Source organism: Grampus griseus (assembly GCF_964374135.1).
Source record: "Grampus griseus genome assembly, chromosome: 1".
Classification (NCBI taxonomy): Eukaryota; Metazoa; Chordata; class Mammalia; order Artiodactyla; family Delphinidae; genus Grampus; species Grampus griseus.
This window is the reverse complement of record NC_139017.1, coordinates 108,182,178-108,198,239: the sequence shown is the minus strand read 5'-3', so window position 1 is coordinate 108,198,239 and position 16,062 is coordinate 108,182,178. Positions and strand designations below refer to the sequence as shown.

The window sequence follows — 16,062 nt, the reverse complement described above, 5'->3', positions numbered from 1 at the left end:
AACCAGAATCTGACCTCGAATGTGTCTGACTCCAATGCCATGCTCTTCCACTACACTAAACTGCTTTTTACTGAATTCCATGAGAAATCAAGCATTCAATGTCTTTCCATTTTAAATAAACATGTTTCGAGCATCATCAAGACATTTTATGAGAATAAGCAAGGGAGTATATAAATGTTATTTCTATTGCCACACTTTCACTGTAGGATCATGAAAATGTGTGCATTCTGCTTCATTGTCTGAAGAACAGGAAAGAATAGAGTTAATACTGTATACTTTTTGTATTGTAAAGATTATGAAATAAATGCTTCTCAAGTATTCTGAGTTACTACAGAAAAAACTATATTTAAAGAAGAAATGCTAATTGTTTCCACTTCCAATATTGGCCAAGTTGCTCCTATCAAACCAATCTATATAGAGATAACTATAAATCCAAGATAAAATATTAAAAAGGAAAGATATGAAAGCACTGAAGAAAGACCAAAAATAGGCAGGAACTAGAGTAGTAGGGTCTACACTTGAAAGAAGGAATGACACTAGTTGAGTTTCTGATTTTTTTATATGGCTTTTAGCCAGATGAGAAGCCATATAAGATGATTAAGATAAAGTAGGATAGAAACCTTCAGTCTTATTGGCATGGAGGACCCTAGGGCAGAATTTGAGGTGACCATAGATGGTGAAAAGTGGTGAAAGAAAGAGCCAAAGAGGAGCCTCAGATTGCAAATATAAACTCTGCTTATAGTTCTTGCTGACATTTAAGGTTTGTATTGGTATGGTAGACTCCAAGTAGCTCAGACAAGGCTAAAAGAACTTAATAGAGATTTCAGCAGCCACCTACCACAGAGGAGAGAAAACTTGGAGTTTTACCAGTCAAGTTAACTGCCTGCCAAATTAAAAACAAAACAGTACTCTTCAAAGAAATATAACAGACTTTAGAGTTGCTAAAATGAATCAGTCAAAATGTTCAAGATACAATTCAAAATTATTAGACAGGGAAAATTTCCCATATTTATAAGAAAAGGAAATTAATGGAGACCAAACTCAAGATTACAAAGATGTTATTATGTATCACACGATTTTAAAGTAGTAAGTATAAATATGCTCAATAATGTAAATAAAAATGTACTCATGATGAATAAACAAATAGGAAATCCCAGAAGAGAGAGAGCATTTGTAAAAAGAAACAATGACAATTATAGAGCCTAAAATTAAATATCCAAATAAAACTGAAAAATACAATATCATAAATAAAATTTTATTGAAAGGCTTAACAAGTTAGAGAAGATAGATTCCAGTTTCCCAATTGGAAAAAAACAAACAAACAAACAGGAAAAAGAAAGATTGAAATAGGAATGAACAGGGCCCCAGGGATCTAAGGTAATCAAAATGACTAACATATATTTAATTAGAATACAAGAAGGAAAGGAGAGAGAAAATGGTGTAGAAAAAAATATCCTAAAAAAAAAGTTGAAAAATTTCCAAATTTAGTGAAGGCAAATTTACACATGCAAGAAACTCAGCAAACATTAAGCTGGATAAACGTGAAGAAAATCCATCTAGACACATCATAGTCAAACTACTGAAAGACAAAGATAAAGAGAGAATCTTGAAAGCAGCCAGAGAAAAATGATATATTATATGCAGGGGAATAATGATAAAGATAAGTGTGAACTTCTCATCAGAAATAATGCAGGCCAAAAATAAACGGCATGTCATCTTTACAATGCTGAATGGAAACAAACAAACAAAAAACCCTGTTGACCCAGAATTCTATAACCAGTGAAAATATCCTTCAAGAATAAAGGTGAAATAAAGAAAAACGAAGAGAATTAATCACTAGAAGAACTTGACTATAAGAAATCTAAAGGAAGTTCTGTAGGCTGCAGGGAAGTATACCACTTAGAAATGTGCATCTGTAGAAAGGAATGAAGAGCACCAGAAATAGTAAGTGCATGGATAATTTTAAAAACCACTACTTTCCTCCTAAATATCTCTAATTTATGTTTCATTTATATTAAAGTAGAATTTTAACTTTGCAATATGGGGTTTATAACTTATATAGATATAAAACAAATAGAGCATATAAGACAGGATGCTGGTAAACAGCCCTCTATGGCTGCAAGTTTCTTACAATTATGTTAAGTATTACTGTATTAACTCTAAGTAGACAGAGGAAAGTTACAATGTGATCCCTAAACCATGGGTTGGCAAACTACAGTCTGAGGGCCAAATTTGGACCATCACCTGATTTTGTAAATAGTTTTTTTTGAATAGTCATGCTCATTGCTTTATATACCATCTATGGTTGCTTTCACACTATGATGACACTAGAGCTGAGTAGTTGTGACAGAGACCATACGGCCCACAAAGCCTGAAATATTTTGTGGCACTCTACAGAGAAAGTTTGCTGACTCACGACCTAGAATAACCACTTAAAAGTAATAATGAGAAGTAGAGCTAAAAAGTGAATAGTTAAATTAGAGTGGAGTTCTCAAAATCATTCAGTGCCTGAAGAAGGCACTGCACACCACCACTGATGCCACGACAGAGGAGAAACAGCCATAAAAATGGTAGACCTAAATCCAACCACATCAATAACTACATTAAGTGGAAATGGAGCAAACACTAATTAAAAGGCAGGGGTTTTTGGAATGAATAAAAAGGCAAGATCTATCTTTAAGACATTCACTTTAAACATCAAGGCACAGATGGTGTGAAAATAAATGAATGAAAAAGATATGCCATGCAAACAGCTAGAGAAACTTACATATCAAATAAAGTAGATTTCAAAACAAACAGTATTATCAGGGATAAGAAGTATTACCAGAGATATAGAGGAACATTTTGTAATGATAAAAGGCTCAGTTGATTGGGAAGACATAGTAATCATAATGTGAATACTCTAAAAATAGTTTCAAAATACATAAAGCAAACTCTGACAGAATTAAAGAGAGGCACAGACAAATGCCAAATCATAGTCGGAGAATTTAATACCCTTAACTCATCAACTGAAAGAATACCTAGATAAAAATCAGTAATGTATGAGCTGTTATAGTTTTTATAAGATCTAGAAAACTAAAAAGTTACTCAGGCTTTATCACCTTAATAACACAATGAATCATATCCTTTCTTCTTGATTCGCCCTTTGAGTCAGATATACGTGTGGATGGAAGGCAAGTATAGGAAACAATGTTGGCCCATAGACAAATATACTTCTCCTGTTTATCTGGACTAGCAGAGTACTATATGTGTTACCAATTTCCTTGTAATACCTAGCTTTAGAATTATGACAATTTAGAGATGTATCTTTATTTTACAGATGAAGAAAATATGATCCAGACAGCTAACCAATCTAACCAAGACTATACAGCTATTAGGAGTGTGCACTAGAACAAAGGTCAATCTGATCTCCAGTGTATCTTTCTATTATACAGCACTACCTGCTTGTTGACAGTGCATAAATAATGAGAGATGCTGAGATTACCGTGCAGGATCAAATAAATCTTTGGGGCATCTGGATTTTTTGGATTAATTGATCCAAGCTTCCCTCAGATCTCAAAATTCTCTTTCAGTTCGATCAAGACCGAGGAGATAATGTAGATATAAAGTTAAGTAAACCTCAACAACTAGTATTAACCCATGATCAACTGTCCCTCACTAAGGTAACTTTACTCTTCCGGTAGTCTATGAAACTTGTTTGCCATAAGCTACCGTTACAAAATGGTTCTAGTAACTTTTATTTGATTGAGAAAATCAAATATCAAATTTTACATTTATCCATGCATATCTGATAGGCTGAAAATGAAGGTAAAACTCTAAGGAGTGTCAACAATGTACAAAATGAGTAAGTAATTTTATTTCTCTTGGCCTCAGTTTTCTAAAGTAAGAGGAATGGACCTGATAAATTCCAAATTTCTCCACTCAACTATAACATATTGGTTTTGTATACAGTGTAGCAAAGTGGAAAGAATCTCCAGAAACACCATTTACATTGATATAATAGAAACTTAGATGATGAATATTAATACTCAAGGAATGTTCTTTGGCGATGACTTCAATTAATAATATAATGTCACACACAAGTTCTTTCCCTGGATACAGTCATTTTTCTCTTTTAAGTCTCTGCTACTTTAGGTTTGACCGTTGGTAAATATAATGCTATTATGGGAAACAACCGGCAGGGGGCAGCAGATTTCATAGAGGAACAAGTAAATGCAGTGACATTAGTGATAATTACTACAGCAGCTAAAACATTTTTGTCCTCTCCTTTTCTGACTCTTCGGTTGCAGTATATTTAAATTATGATCTAATTTAATAACTTTAAATTATACATATATATATGACAAATCAAAATGTCATTAAAAATTATGATTACAAATGGAATTAAAAACCCATATATTTAAGCTCATGTGCTCAAAATTATATATATATATATGTGTAATATATATGTGTGTGTGTATATATTTCTTTCTTAAAAAATACACTTTACTCCCCTTCAGTTAGTGATGATAACCACAGAACTTGTGTTCCAGAGAAGAAATTATATAATTCTGAGATTTCTGATGGTAGGAAAATATTTAGCATTATATAGTATTAAAAGCTCTTAGAGCAGTGCCATGGGAAAACATGATGACACACATAGCTCCACACTCCAAGGGTGCAAACAACACTCAAGGTGAGTTAAAATGAAACTAGGCAAGAAGCCTCAAAGAAGTTTCTTGTTAGCTTTATTAATATTCTGTCATATTTACATGACATCATACCACTTTATCCTGAAATGGATTTTACAGAAAAACTATGACAGCAGAGGTGAAGTAAAAGTATCAGTTATCACCACCTGTTTATAGATAGGTACAAAAAAGGCCCAGATTGAGTAAGCAATTTGCCTCAATAAAAGACTGACCCAAGGACTGAAGGAGGAAAAAACTTGTATTCTCTTGGTCTAAAATACTGATTACTAAATAAGAGTTGTATCAGAGAATAAAGTGGATAAACTTTGCTTATAGCTTGGCAATTTTTAATTACTTACTTGTTTCCCTTGAACTCCTCTCTCTCCAGGGTTTCCAGTCTTACCCTACATAAGAAAGAAAATGCCTGGGTCAAGCAACCCCCTCCCCAAATATGAATCACACACCAAGAAAAATGGAAGATATTATATGTTCATCTTTAATGTGAAATATTTTACTACTTACAATAAGACCATAAGGCCCTCTTTTTCCTTGATCTCCTTTTTCACCCTAACAAGAATCAATACCAGGTGAGTTAATCAGAATGTGAATTATGGTCTTATACACACTAACATACACTCACATACCAAAAAATAAGACGTCAAATACATAGTTCAATAATAAAAAGAATACATTTCTCTGTGTGTAGTAAAAACTTTATGTATGTTTCATACTTAAACTAAGAAAAAATTAGAACCATACTTTTATAAGGAAATACATCATTGTTTAGACAGGTAGGACATGTGGGCTCAAAAATATTTCACTGTGTATGAAATGAGAAAATAAGTGATTACCTTGGCACCTTGTATACCTTGTTCTCCTAAGAGACCATCTGGTCCTCTTGGTCCCTAGAGATGGAAAAAATATCTTGTTGTTAATTTTAAATGTTTCTTTTTTACTGTTATGCATCCTTACAAATGGAGACACTGGACTCTTTTTTAGTTGAAAAACTCCTTTTGCTTGTTTCTGTGCCATGGACACAGTAAAGACTACAGCTGAGTATACGGATGGACCCATTGGCATGGGAGAATCAGGCCAGTGTTTTCAAGATTTAATGCCAAATAGTAAATCAGATGACCGCAAAAACAGCTGATTCAGTTGTTGAGGTAGCTATAGCATAGGTTTGTTACTTGAGTATTTTGTTTATCTTATCCTTTACTCTGCAGAAATCCAGGATTTACTCTAAAAATAACTCTAAATTGACTTTAAAGTGGCTGGTTTGTTTGTCCAAACAGTCTTCCTAAGTTTTATATTTTTGAAATGGAACTCTTCTCATCACTTTATTAGAAAAAGAATGCTGACTGCACTGTTCCCCGCTATGCACCTGCTTGACAGCTGAAAGATGGCAAGGGGCACAGAAAAGGAATAGAAAATGTTGCTGGGAATGTTCATGTAAATTTAAAACTTCTCAGCTCTGTTGCTATCAATATTAATTCAGTAATTAGTTATGAAGAAGCATTAGTTGCAAAAGTCATTTTCTAATGAAAGAGGACAGTATATGTTCCTTGCCTAATTATAACTGTCCTTGGAAGATCTTAAAGTCCTTTGCAAGGGAATTAATTTAATTCTACAACCATTAACTGAACATATACTGTGAAAAAGGCACTGTATTAAGTGTTATGGGAATCCACATTATGAGATAAGGTAAATTATATAAATAACTATAAAATAGGCAGAGATATTGTGTGTTAAGGGCTAAAGGGATCAAAGGAGGGAGAGAGCTTTCACACGTTTGTAAAGGGAATGAAGATATTATTTTGACAGTCAGAAATCATGCTCTAAAAGAAATTCTAGATGGAGGCATAGTATGAGAAAAGGGTAAGGAAGCACGAAAAAAGATACTTAAGAATGAAAAAACTAGTTTGTTTAGCTGAGCTGGTGATTACATGGAGTATTTTTTTAGTATTTCTATACAAATAAATAATTGTGAAAAGACTGGGATTTAAAACGTGAAGGACTTGAGTTTATATTTGAATCAATAAGCAATGAGGAGGTGCTGAAGATTTCTATACAAAAAAGTGATACAAATCTCCCAATACAACATGCTGATTTGAAGAAGTCCCGTAGGCTTCAATATCTTCTATTGTATCCCATCTGAGGCCAGCTTAGTTTAGCTTTATACTATTAAAAAGCTGCTTACTTCCGGGAAGATCCCACGTGCCGCGGAGCAACTAAGCCTGTACACCAAAACTACTCAGCCTGTGCTCTAGAGCCCGTAAACCACAGCTACTGAGCCCGCAAGCCACAACTACTAAAGCCTGCGCACCTAGAGCCCGTGCTCCGCAACAAGAGAAGCCACCGCAATGAGAAGTCCACACACCGCAACGAAGAGTAGCCCCTGCTCCGTGCAACTAGAGAAAGCCCACGTGCAGCAGTGAAGACCCAATGAAGCCAAAAATAAATTTGAATAAATAAATTTAAAAAAAAGAAATGAAGGAGAAGGTATCACTATAGACCGCTGAGATATTAAAGGGAAAATAAGGGACTACTATTGATAGAAACAACTCTTCACACATATATTCTACACCTTTGGGGTAAACTGATCCATTCTTCAAAAGCAAAAACTCAAAACAGGTCAAGGACAAAGAGATTATTTGCATAACTTTGTATCTATTAAAGAAATTGATTTTGTAAATAAAAACCTTCTGAAATAAAAATCTCCAGACCGCCGCCCCCCCCAAAAAAAAGAAAAAAAAAAAACCCTGCTTACTGTAAACAGGACTCTCTTCCTGGGTGCCCTTAGGGTAAGTGCATACCCTGATCCTCTTGGACACATCCACAGGATTGGAGAGTCACACTCCATGAGGATCTATAGCTCCACTGGGCATACTATAGCTAAAGCCATAGCTCTAGCCTTACAATTTCTGTCTATACTTACGGTACTCCATGATCTGTCCCCAGTTTACTTTTTGATACTATTTTCCCATAAAAGACTGCAAAACTAAGTTAAAGTATTAATATACAGGACCTTGAATGTCAAATTGAGGAGTATGGACTTAATAGATAAGTGACTTTCAAAGTGTGTTGTTGTTCATTCAACAAACATTTACTGAGTGCCAACTATAAGGCCAGGTATTGTTTTAGCCCCAGAGGATACAGTAGGGAGAAGAGACGAATCTCTGAATTTATAAACAAGCAAATAGATATATAAAATTAAAATATAAAATGACTATAGATAGTCAAGTGTAATGAAGAAAAATAAAGGAGGTTAAGGGACTAGAAGGAGTCCAAGGTGGGGGGGCCCACTTTAGATCAGGGTCTGAGAAGGCTCTCTAAAGTGACATGTGGGTAGATCTGAAGGAGCTGAGACTGCAGGCTATGCAAATAACTTGGGGAAGATCATTCTGGCAGGAGAAATAGCAACTGCAAAGGTCCTGAGGTGGGGGTTTCCTTGGAATGTTTGACAATTAAGTAACTGAAGATGGAAAAAAAGAACAATGTTTAAAGGATGACTCTGAAGTTTTAAGTGCAAAGATCCCTCAGGACCTTGCTCCAATAATCACCTTCATCTTATCAGTAACCTGTATTGATTCTCTTTCTCCAGCACCTTCTATGCTTATTTTCTTTTTTCTGCCCTGTAAGAAAACACTTTCCAAATTTTTTTGGAGTAATAACAGAACGTGGCTGAGAAAATATGAAAAGGAATCAGTGGTTAGCATTCTAAAATACCACAGAAAACAAGTAAGATCTAGAAATGTATCCACTGGTAACTAGGCACTTAACTCCTTTGCAACATGAAAGTTCTGACTTTCTTGGATATTTTGTTAGTAAGTAACCAGTGGAATTATGACAGCATTAATATAAAAACAAATTGGAAGTGTAAGTTTGTTTAGGGTAGAAAGGGGGGAGAGTGGGGAGAAGATAACAATTTTGACTCTAGACAACCAACCACAATGGTAAATCCTCCAAGGCTAATGCTAGAGTTAGAAGTCATTCTGTCTAGGTTTAAAAGTTAGCAGCCATAAGGATAAAGCTTCAAAAGGCCCCCAAACATAGAGTAATAAGTTAAAAAGAATTTTTAAAAATTGTTTGGTCCAAAAATGATTGAAAAAAGTCTCATTTGTTAGATAAAAATAAGATTAAGTGGTTGCCTAGATATATATGCAGAAAAGGCTGCATTGAGCTCAGGAAGAATGTCTCATAATTAACTGCCAGTTTCTGCCTCAGCACATAGATCACCCACTGTCAAGGCTGAACTAGTCTAAACCCTGCTTTGTAAGATGAAGCAACTGAAGCCTGCAGATATCAATATAAGTGAGTCACCTGATTCACATGTCTAAATGTCTAAAGACTTTGAATAACTATGCTTTATTAAGTTTATAATATTTTTTCAAGTGTTAAAAAATAAATAGATGTAATCCTGTTATCAAGTGAATTCAGGCTGAAAGAGAGGACGTGAAGTTTACAAAATGAATATTAAACACGAGTAAAATGCTGATTGGTATTATAGGTGAAAGGAACTCCCTCCAAAATTAAGGAATACTTTAGTGATAATCACTCATTTTTTAATGTTTTCCATTAAAAAATATTTTTACTTAAAAGTACTTTCACATTTATTACTTCATTTACTAAACCAGGACTAGACAGGGAAAAACGAAAGAGAAGTTTCTGCTCCCACTGTGATGACTAAGGTAACCACATTAAGTTAAAAAAAATGTCTAAGTACAACAATTATATGTAATTAAAGGCTATAAAGCCTGAGGTTGCTAGTTAAAGAGGTTAAGGCTGGCAGAACTCTAGGAAAGTTTGGTTTTCTCTATGCTTCAATTAAGGGTTGGTTAATTAGCTAAAAGCTTAGCTTTATCAATATCTGCAAGTTTCACTTTGATATTGGTTGTAGAAGTTATCCCTGGAGTTATTCTTTGACTCCTGAGACATAACAAGCTTCAGGACAAGCTATAAGAAAATTATACAAGCAATATTATAATAGGTACCTAATTGGGTATAAAGTTATTTTTTCTAATACCTGCCTTAAAATCTCTACCTATAAAGCTCTTGAAGAATGTATTCTGGTTAAGTTTTAAAAAAAAATCTAATCTTTTCTTTATCCTCTTTTGGAAAAGTTAAAGTTGGCTACAGGTAACTCTCTCATCAAACAATCTCAAACTACATGAATATTTTCAGCCAATCCTGTTATTTTTTTCAGTTATATAAGGGGCAGGATTACACAACCTTCATAAAACTAGTTAGAAAAATTTTCATAATACTAAGTTGCTTAGGTTATTTCCTGAGATGGCAGGTATTGTTGCTTGTCTGAGCTTTTGCTATTCTCTGTCAATATTGTATGATACTTTAAAAGCCACTGGACTGTAAGTCATTAAACCGTAAAATCCATGTGGTTTAGATCTAAGCAAAAGTTAACCTTGACTCCTCCATGATAGTAAGAGAGTGTTTGACAGACGGTATTATATCAGTAAATGTTAGATAGATGAATGGCAGATGGACGGATAGGAGAGAAACAGAAGGACAGGCAGACTCCTTGGGTTGTGGTCCTACCATTCATGATGTTTGCATGTTCACCTATGATAATAGTACAAACCACAGGCAGAACAGCAAGGGCACACAAGCACTAGTTTCATAATGAGAGTTCTTTGTGTGGCCTCCTAGTGCAAATGTGCCTAGCTTCTCCTCCAATGTACTGTGACACAGTTGTGTGTCATAAAGTGTTACAGGTGTGCTGGAAATACTGACTCCCTCAGCCTTTGGGGTAGCAAGGAAGGGCTGGGGCACAGGAATTCCAGGCCAGATACTTTTTTCATTTATCCCTGTGGGCTGGACATATATTCTCATTTTTTGTGAGTGAAAAATATTTGAAAGGATATTTATTATGATCACATCTATAGTGGAGAATAGATTGGAGAATGGATTGATGGGAGAAGAAGATATTAGGTGATAATTAGAATGGAACTTCATAATACTATATTCTTTCCCAAATATTCTGGTCTTTAGTTCTTTTTGATATTCCCAACGTTCACTGATTATTTGAAATATTCTCCTATAAAGGAAGCACTTTTGCATTAAACAAAGCCCTTATTTCTAAACAAAAAGACCTTGTTTAGAAAATACTGGTGAACTTTAAATAATTATGAGAAGCCATTTGGGAACAAATCAGTAAAATGTATTTGGAGGACGAGAGGAAAATAGACACCTGAAGAGGTGAGAATTGAAAACAAAGTGTCAAACCAGCAAAGAGTAATAATTTGCCCAAGGATCACAGGGAGGTTAGAAAACTGCAGAGAATATGAACTTTCCATATGACTTATCAGACAGTACAAGTGGTTCAGAAACATATCTTGCTTAGGTACATGGCTTATGCCTGGATAATCAATAAGACCTCAATTACTTAGCTAACCAAAGTAAGTATTTCTGTTTTTTTAAATCTTTCACAAAACTGGTTGAACTTTCCCACTATGAGTAATACAAAGTTGAATAAACACATTTGACCTAACCAAGTACTGAATGCTGGCAGGGTACAGACCACTAAAATGACAGAGTAGAGATCATCTTCCATGAGTTTTTATTTTATTATTTTAAATCTCATTTGGGCTAAAATAGATGTGGCCATCAGGATTATTTGTAGACTGTAAATCCATAAGCCAGAAAGGAAAACTGTTTTTCAGAAAAGAAGTGACAGTACAGAAAAATTTGCTCTCTTTCTTTAATCTTCACCTAAAACACAGCACATGAAATTAAAGTCGTTATTTATTTATTTTGCCTATTTTCTCTTCTTTTCTTTTCTTTCTTTTGGCCATGCTGCACAGCTTGCAGGATCTTAGTTCCCTGACCAGGGATTGAACCTGGGCCACGGCAGTGATAGCACCAAATCCTAACCACTGGACTGCCAGTGAATTCCTAAAGTTGTTATTTTAAACTGAGCCTTTTTTCTCCCATTTGCCAACTGGAAAATGGCAGTTTAAAAAAAAAAAAAAACTTTGTTATTTGGAGGCCATGCTTTTAGAATTTTGTAATATTTTCTTCACTAGCTGTAAAAGTCAAGGGAAAGCCAAGGGAGAAAACAGAGTTCTTAAAGCCCACATATTCAAATTAATCAAGGAAAAATACTCAAAAATTCAATAGGGGTATTGAATAAGCATACGGTTTGAAATCAGACACACTAAGGTTTGAATCCTGGTTGTGCCACAGACCTGCGTGTCTACAGTTCATATACTTAAACTCTCTGAGCCCCGTTTTCCTCAACTGTGATATCTGAGATAAATGCCTCTCCTTCCTAGAGTGGTTTTGAGTATTAGGTTAGATGGCATATGTAAAAGTGCCTGGCACGTGACAGGCATGCAATAAATGGTGGTTCTTATTTCTTTAAAGAAAAAAAAAAGGATTTAATGTTTAAAAGACTTAAAGAGTGAAAGGTTTTAATTTAATTCTTATGCATAATTATTAGACAATGATGACATATTACCTCTTATTTACAGTGAATAAACTTTTAGTCATCCTGTGTATTCTTATTCTACTTCTTATCACTCTTATTCTGTCATGCTGTTACTATCCCTTGCTATAGAAGTCTCTTGTGAGTAGAAGAATAATTTAAACATCTTTGTGTTCACAATTCCCCCAAAGAATGAAACTGCAAGTTGGGAATAAGAAAGAATTCTTTGTCAATAAGTGAAATTTCTAAAACACAAAATGGAAAAGTATGGTTTTATAAATACAAATGATTATGAATTACATTTAAATTAATGTAGGTAGGTCATCTAATATAATGAACACAAGAAAAAACCCAACAACCTCTAAGCATAATCTAGAAGATATAGAGCTATTTTTGCTGAACGCATCACTATTTATGACACCATTTTTTAAAAGGTTAATGCACTTCCTTGATTAGATAACTTACTCTTCGTCCTTTAGGACCTGGACTCCCAGTGGGTCCTCTTGCTCCCACAGGACCCTACATGTTGAAAATTTTAAAATCAGTTATAGAATTAACAGGAATGTTACGAGAACAGTAGTTACAACCTTTCTTATGATATGTAATTCTCCTTGGGAATTCTTAAAATAAAATTGATTAGTCTCCTTTAAAAATATGCTTTAATTATTAAACAAATACCATACTACCCTCCCCCAATATTCTGCTTCTGACATAGTCTACTATTTGGAGAAATTTAATTTCTAAGTGTTTACACCCTGAAAAAAAATGGGAAGTATTTAATATTCACTGACCACATAGTTTTTAGGATGAGCACATATGGTGGTGGGAGACACAACAATAAGGGAGACACCCACTTAGCCAGTCTGACCAGTCTAATATGCCTGGTCCATCAAAGAAGCAATGGCTACTTTTGCAAGATTTCTTTCTCATTACTCTAGATACTTATGATAATCCCATCACACAAAAATAGGATTTTTTCTGTTACCATGAAAAATGCCACAAAATTTTCCAAATTTACATGCCATAAAAAATTAGCCCTAAAAGAAGATTAAGTTGTTATTTGTTACTAAGTCAAGTACAATGAATTATTTTTATACCCAATCGTCTCCAGTGTTTAGAAGACAACATTTATTTATCTATATAACACAGGTAGATAAAAACAGTGAACTTTCACAGGATCTCAAATCTATTTCTTATCTTACATGAGTAAAAAGATTGGCAACTGTTCCCTAGATCAGTCTTCCTCATTTTAGAAGTCAATGACACATCTATCAGTATGCTGGAAGATTGGGCTTATCTTCAAAACAGAAGCTTCACAAAACAGCATAAACCATTTCTGATAATAGTTCTGCTTAGGGGATCACAAAGGCTGATATTCTTTACATTTAAGTTCACAATAACTTTCAAATTTTAATAAGCAAACTTTCTCTTAGAGACAAAGCTTCATTATCTTTCTGCAACCACAAATGGAGTTTTTCAAAACTCAGTTTTTGAATAAAGGTATATTTTCCATGAATTTTATCAGTTTGAGAATATGTGGAAATTTCTAAGAACAACATGTTGGAAATTGTGCTTGTGATTTGTTTGTCCAATAGGTCTAAGCTTGATTACTGACTCTGTTTTCTTATCTGTGGTTATTCAAAAGAAAGTTTAGATATTTTTTATTTTAGGTTGCAGAACTATACTATGAGAAGTGAGCAGTAAATAATAGAGCAAGTAGAAGTGAGGAGGTTCAAGATACCACGATATATTCTAAAGTGTTTTGCATTGACTGGGAAGAGAAGTCTTTTCTATACTTACAGGTAATCCCAGTGGACCCATGGCTCCTGGAGCCCCAGGAGGACCTGGATATCCCTATAATTTAAGCAAAAATATAAAAGACATAAATTCTCCATCACATCTAATTATTTCCATTGAAAACAAGTAAATTATAAATAGTAATTAAAAATGATAATGTGATAAGATCTCCCTCTACTATCTAAGAAGTAAGAGGCCACAGGAAATGTTCCAGAGATAGACAACAGAAATAAAAAATGTTTACATAGAAGATGGGTACACTTTTATTAGAAACTCTTTGCCTAGAAATGAAATTTGCTAGCCAGAATCACATATTATAACTTACTAAGAAGAGAATATTCATCTCACATCTCTGCAGGTTGTGTTATGCTATGAATAGATGCATATTATGTTATACAGATTGTGAAACCATATCATTTTCAGATGTCAGGGAATTCAATAATTAAGAAATGTGGGCCTCTCCAGGGGACTCGAAGACCAGCAGCCGTGTGGCTGACTGGGTCTTCGTGCTCTGGCCGGGTGTCAGGCCTGTGCCTCTGAGGTGGGAGAGCCGAGTTCAGGACATTGGTAGACCAGAGACCACCCGGCTCCATGTAGTATCGAATGGCAAAAGCTCTCTGAGAGATCTCCGTCTCAACGCTAAGACCCAGCTTCACTCAAGGACCAGCAAGCTACGGTGCTGGACACCCTATGCCAAACAACTAGCAAGGCAGGAACATAACCCCACCCATTAGCAGAGAGACTGCTTAAAATCATAATAAGGTCACAGACACCCCAAAACACACCACCGGATATGGTCCTGCCCACCAGAAAGACAAGATCCAGCCTCATTCACCAGAACACAGGCACCAGTCCCCTCCACCAGGAAGCCTACACAAACCACTGACCCAACCTTAGCCACTGGGGGAAGACACCAAAAACAATGGGAACTACAAACCTGCAGCCTGTGAAAAGGAGACCCCAAACACAGAGAGTTAAGCAAAATGAGAAGACAGAAACATACAGCAGATGAAGGAGCAAAGTAAAAATCTCACAGACCAAACAAATGAAGAGGAAACAGGCAATCTACCTGAAAAAGAATTCAGAGTGATGATAGTAAAGATGATCCAAAATCTTGGAAATAGAATGGAGAAAATACAAGAAACATTAAACAAGGACCTAGAAGAACTAAAGAGCAAACAAACAATGATGATCAACAAAATAAATAAATTAAAAATTCTCTAGAAGGAATCAATAGCAGAATAACTCAGGAAGAAGAATGGATAAATGACTTGGAAGGTAAAATAGTGGAATAACTACTGCAGAGCAGAATAAAGAAAAAAGAATGAAAAGAACTGAGGACAGTCTCAGAGACCTCAGGGACAACATTAAATGCACCAATATTCGAATTATAGGAGTGTAAGAAGAAGAGAAAAAGAAAGGGACTGAGAGAATATTTGAAGAGATTATAGTTGAAAAATTCCCTAATATGGGAAAGGAAATAGTCAATCAAGTCCAGGAAGTGCAGAGAGTCCCACACAGGGCAAATCCTAGGATAAACATGCCAATACACATATTAACCAAACTATCAAAAATTAAATACAAAGAAAAAAAATTAAAGCAGCAAGGGAAAAGCAACAAGTAACATACAAGGGAATCCCCATTAGGTTAACAGCTGATCTTTCAGCAGAAACTCTGAAAGACAGAAGGGAGTGGCAGGACATATTTAAAGTGATGAAAGGGAAAAACCTATAGCCAAGATCTACTCTACTCAGCAAGGATCTCAATCAGATTTGACGGAGAAATTAAAACCTTTACAGACAAGCAAAAGCTAACAGAATTCAGCACCACCAAACCAGCTCTACCACAAATGCTAAAGGAACTTCTCTAGGCAGGAAACACAAGAGAAGGAAAAGACCTACAATAACAAACCCAAAACAATAAAGAAAATGGTAATAGGAACATACATATGGATAACTACCTGAAAGTAAATGGATTAAATGCTCCAAACAAAAGACATAGACTGGCTGAATGGATACAAAAACAAGAAATGTATATGTGCTGTCTAAAAGAGACCCACTTCAGACCTAGGGACACAGACAGACTGAAAGTGAGGGGATGGAAGAAGATATTCTATACAAATGGAAATCAAAAGAAAGCTGGAATAGCAATACT

The 16,062-nt window shown here is 35.0% G+C and overlaps 1 protein-coding gene across 1 annotated transcript in view; it reads right to left on the bottom strand.

Annotated features, from left to right (window-relative positions):
• COL24A1 (collagen type XXIV alpha 1 chain) overlaps window positions 1-16,062 on the bottom strand; it is a gene marked incomplete at its 5' end in the record, with an annotated part of 394,608 nt that overhangs the window by 140,610 nt on the left and 237,936 nt on the right. The window contains 5 exons of the mRNA XM_082667637.1: window positions 5,030-5,074; window positions 5,193-5,237; window positions 5,522-5,575; window positions 12,577-12,630; window positions 13,912-13,965. Coding sequence (XP_082523763.1) covers window positions 5,030-5,074; window positions 5,193-5,237; window positions 5,522-5,575; window positions 12,577-12,630; window positions 13,912-13,965 — 252 coding nt within the window. The remainder of the gene's footprint in view (window positions 1-5,029; window positions 5,075-5,192; window positions 5,238-5,521; window positions 5,576-12,576; window positions 12,631-13,911; window positions 13,966-16,062) is intronic.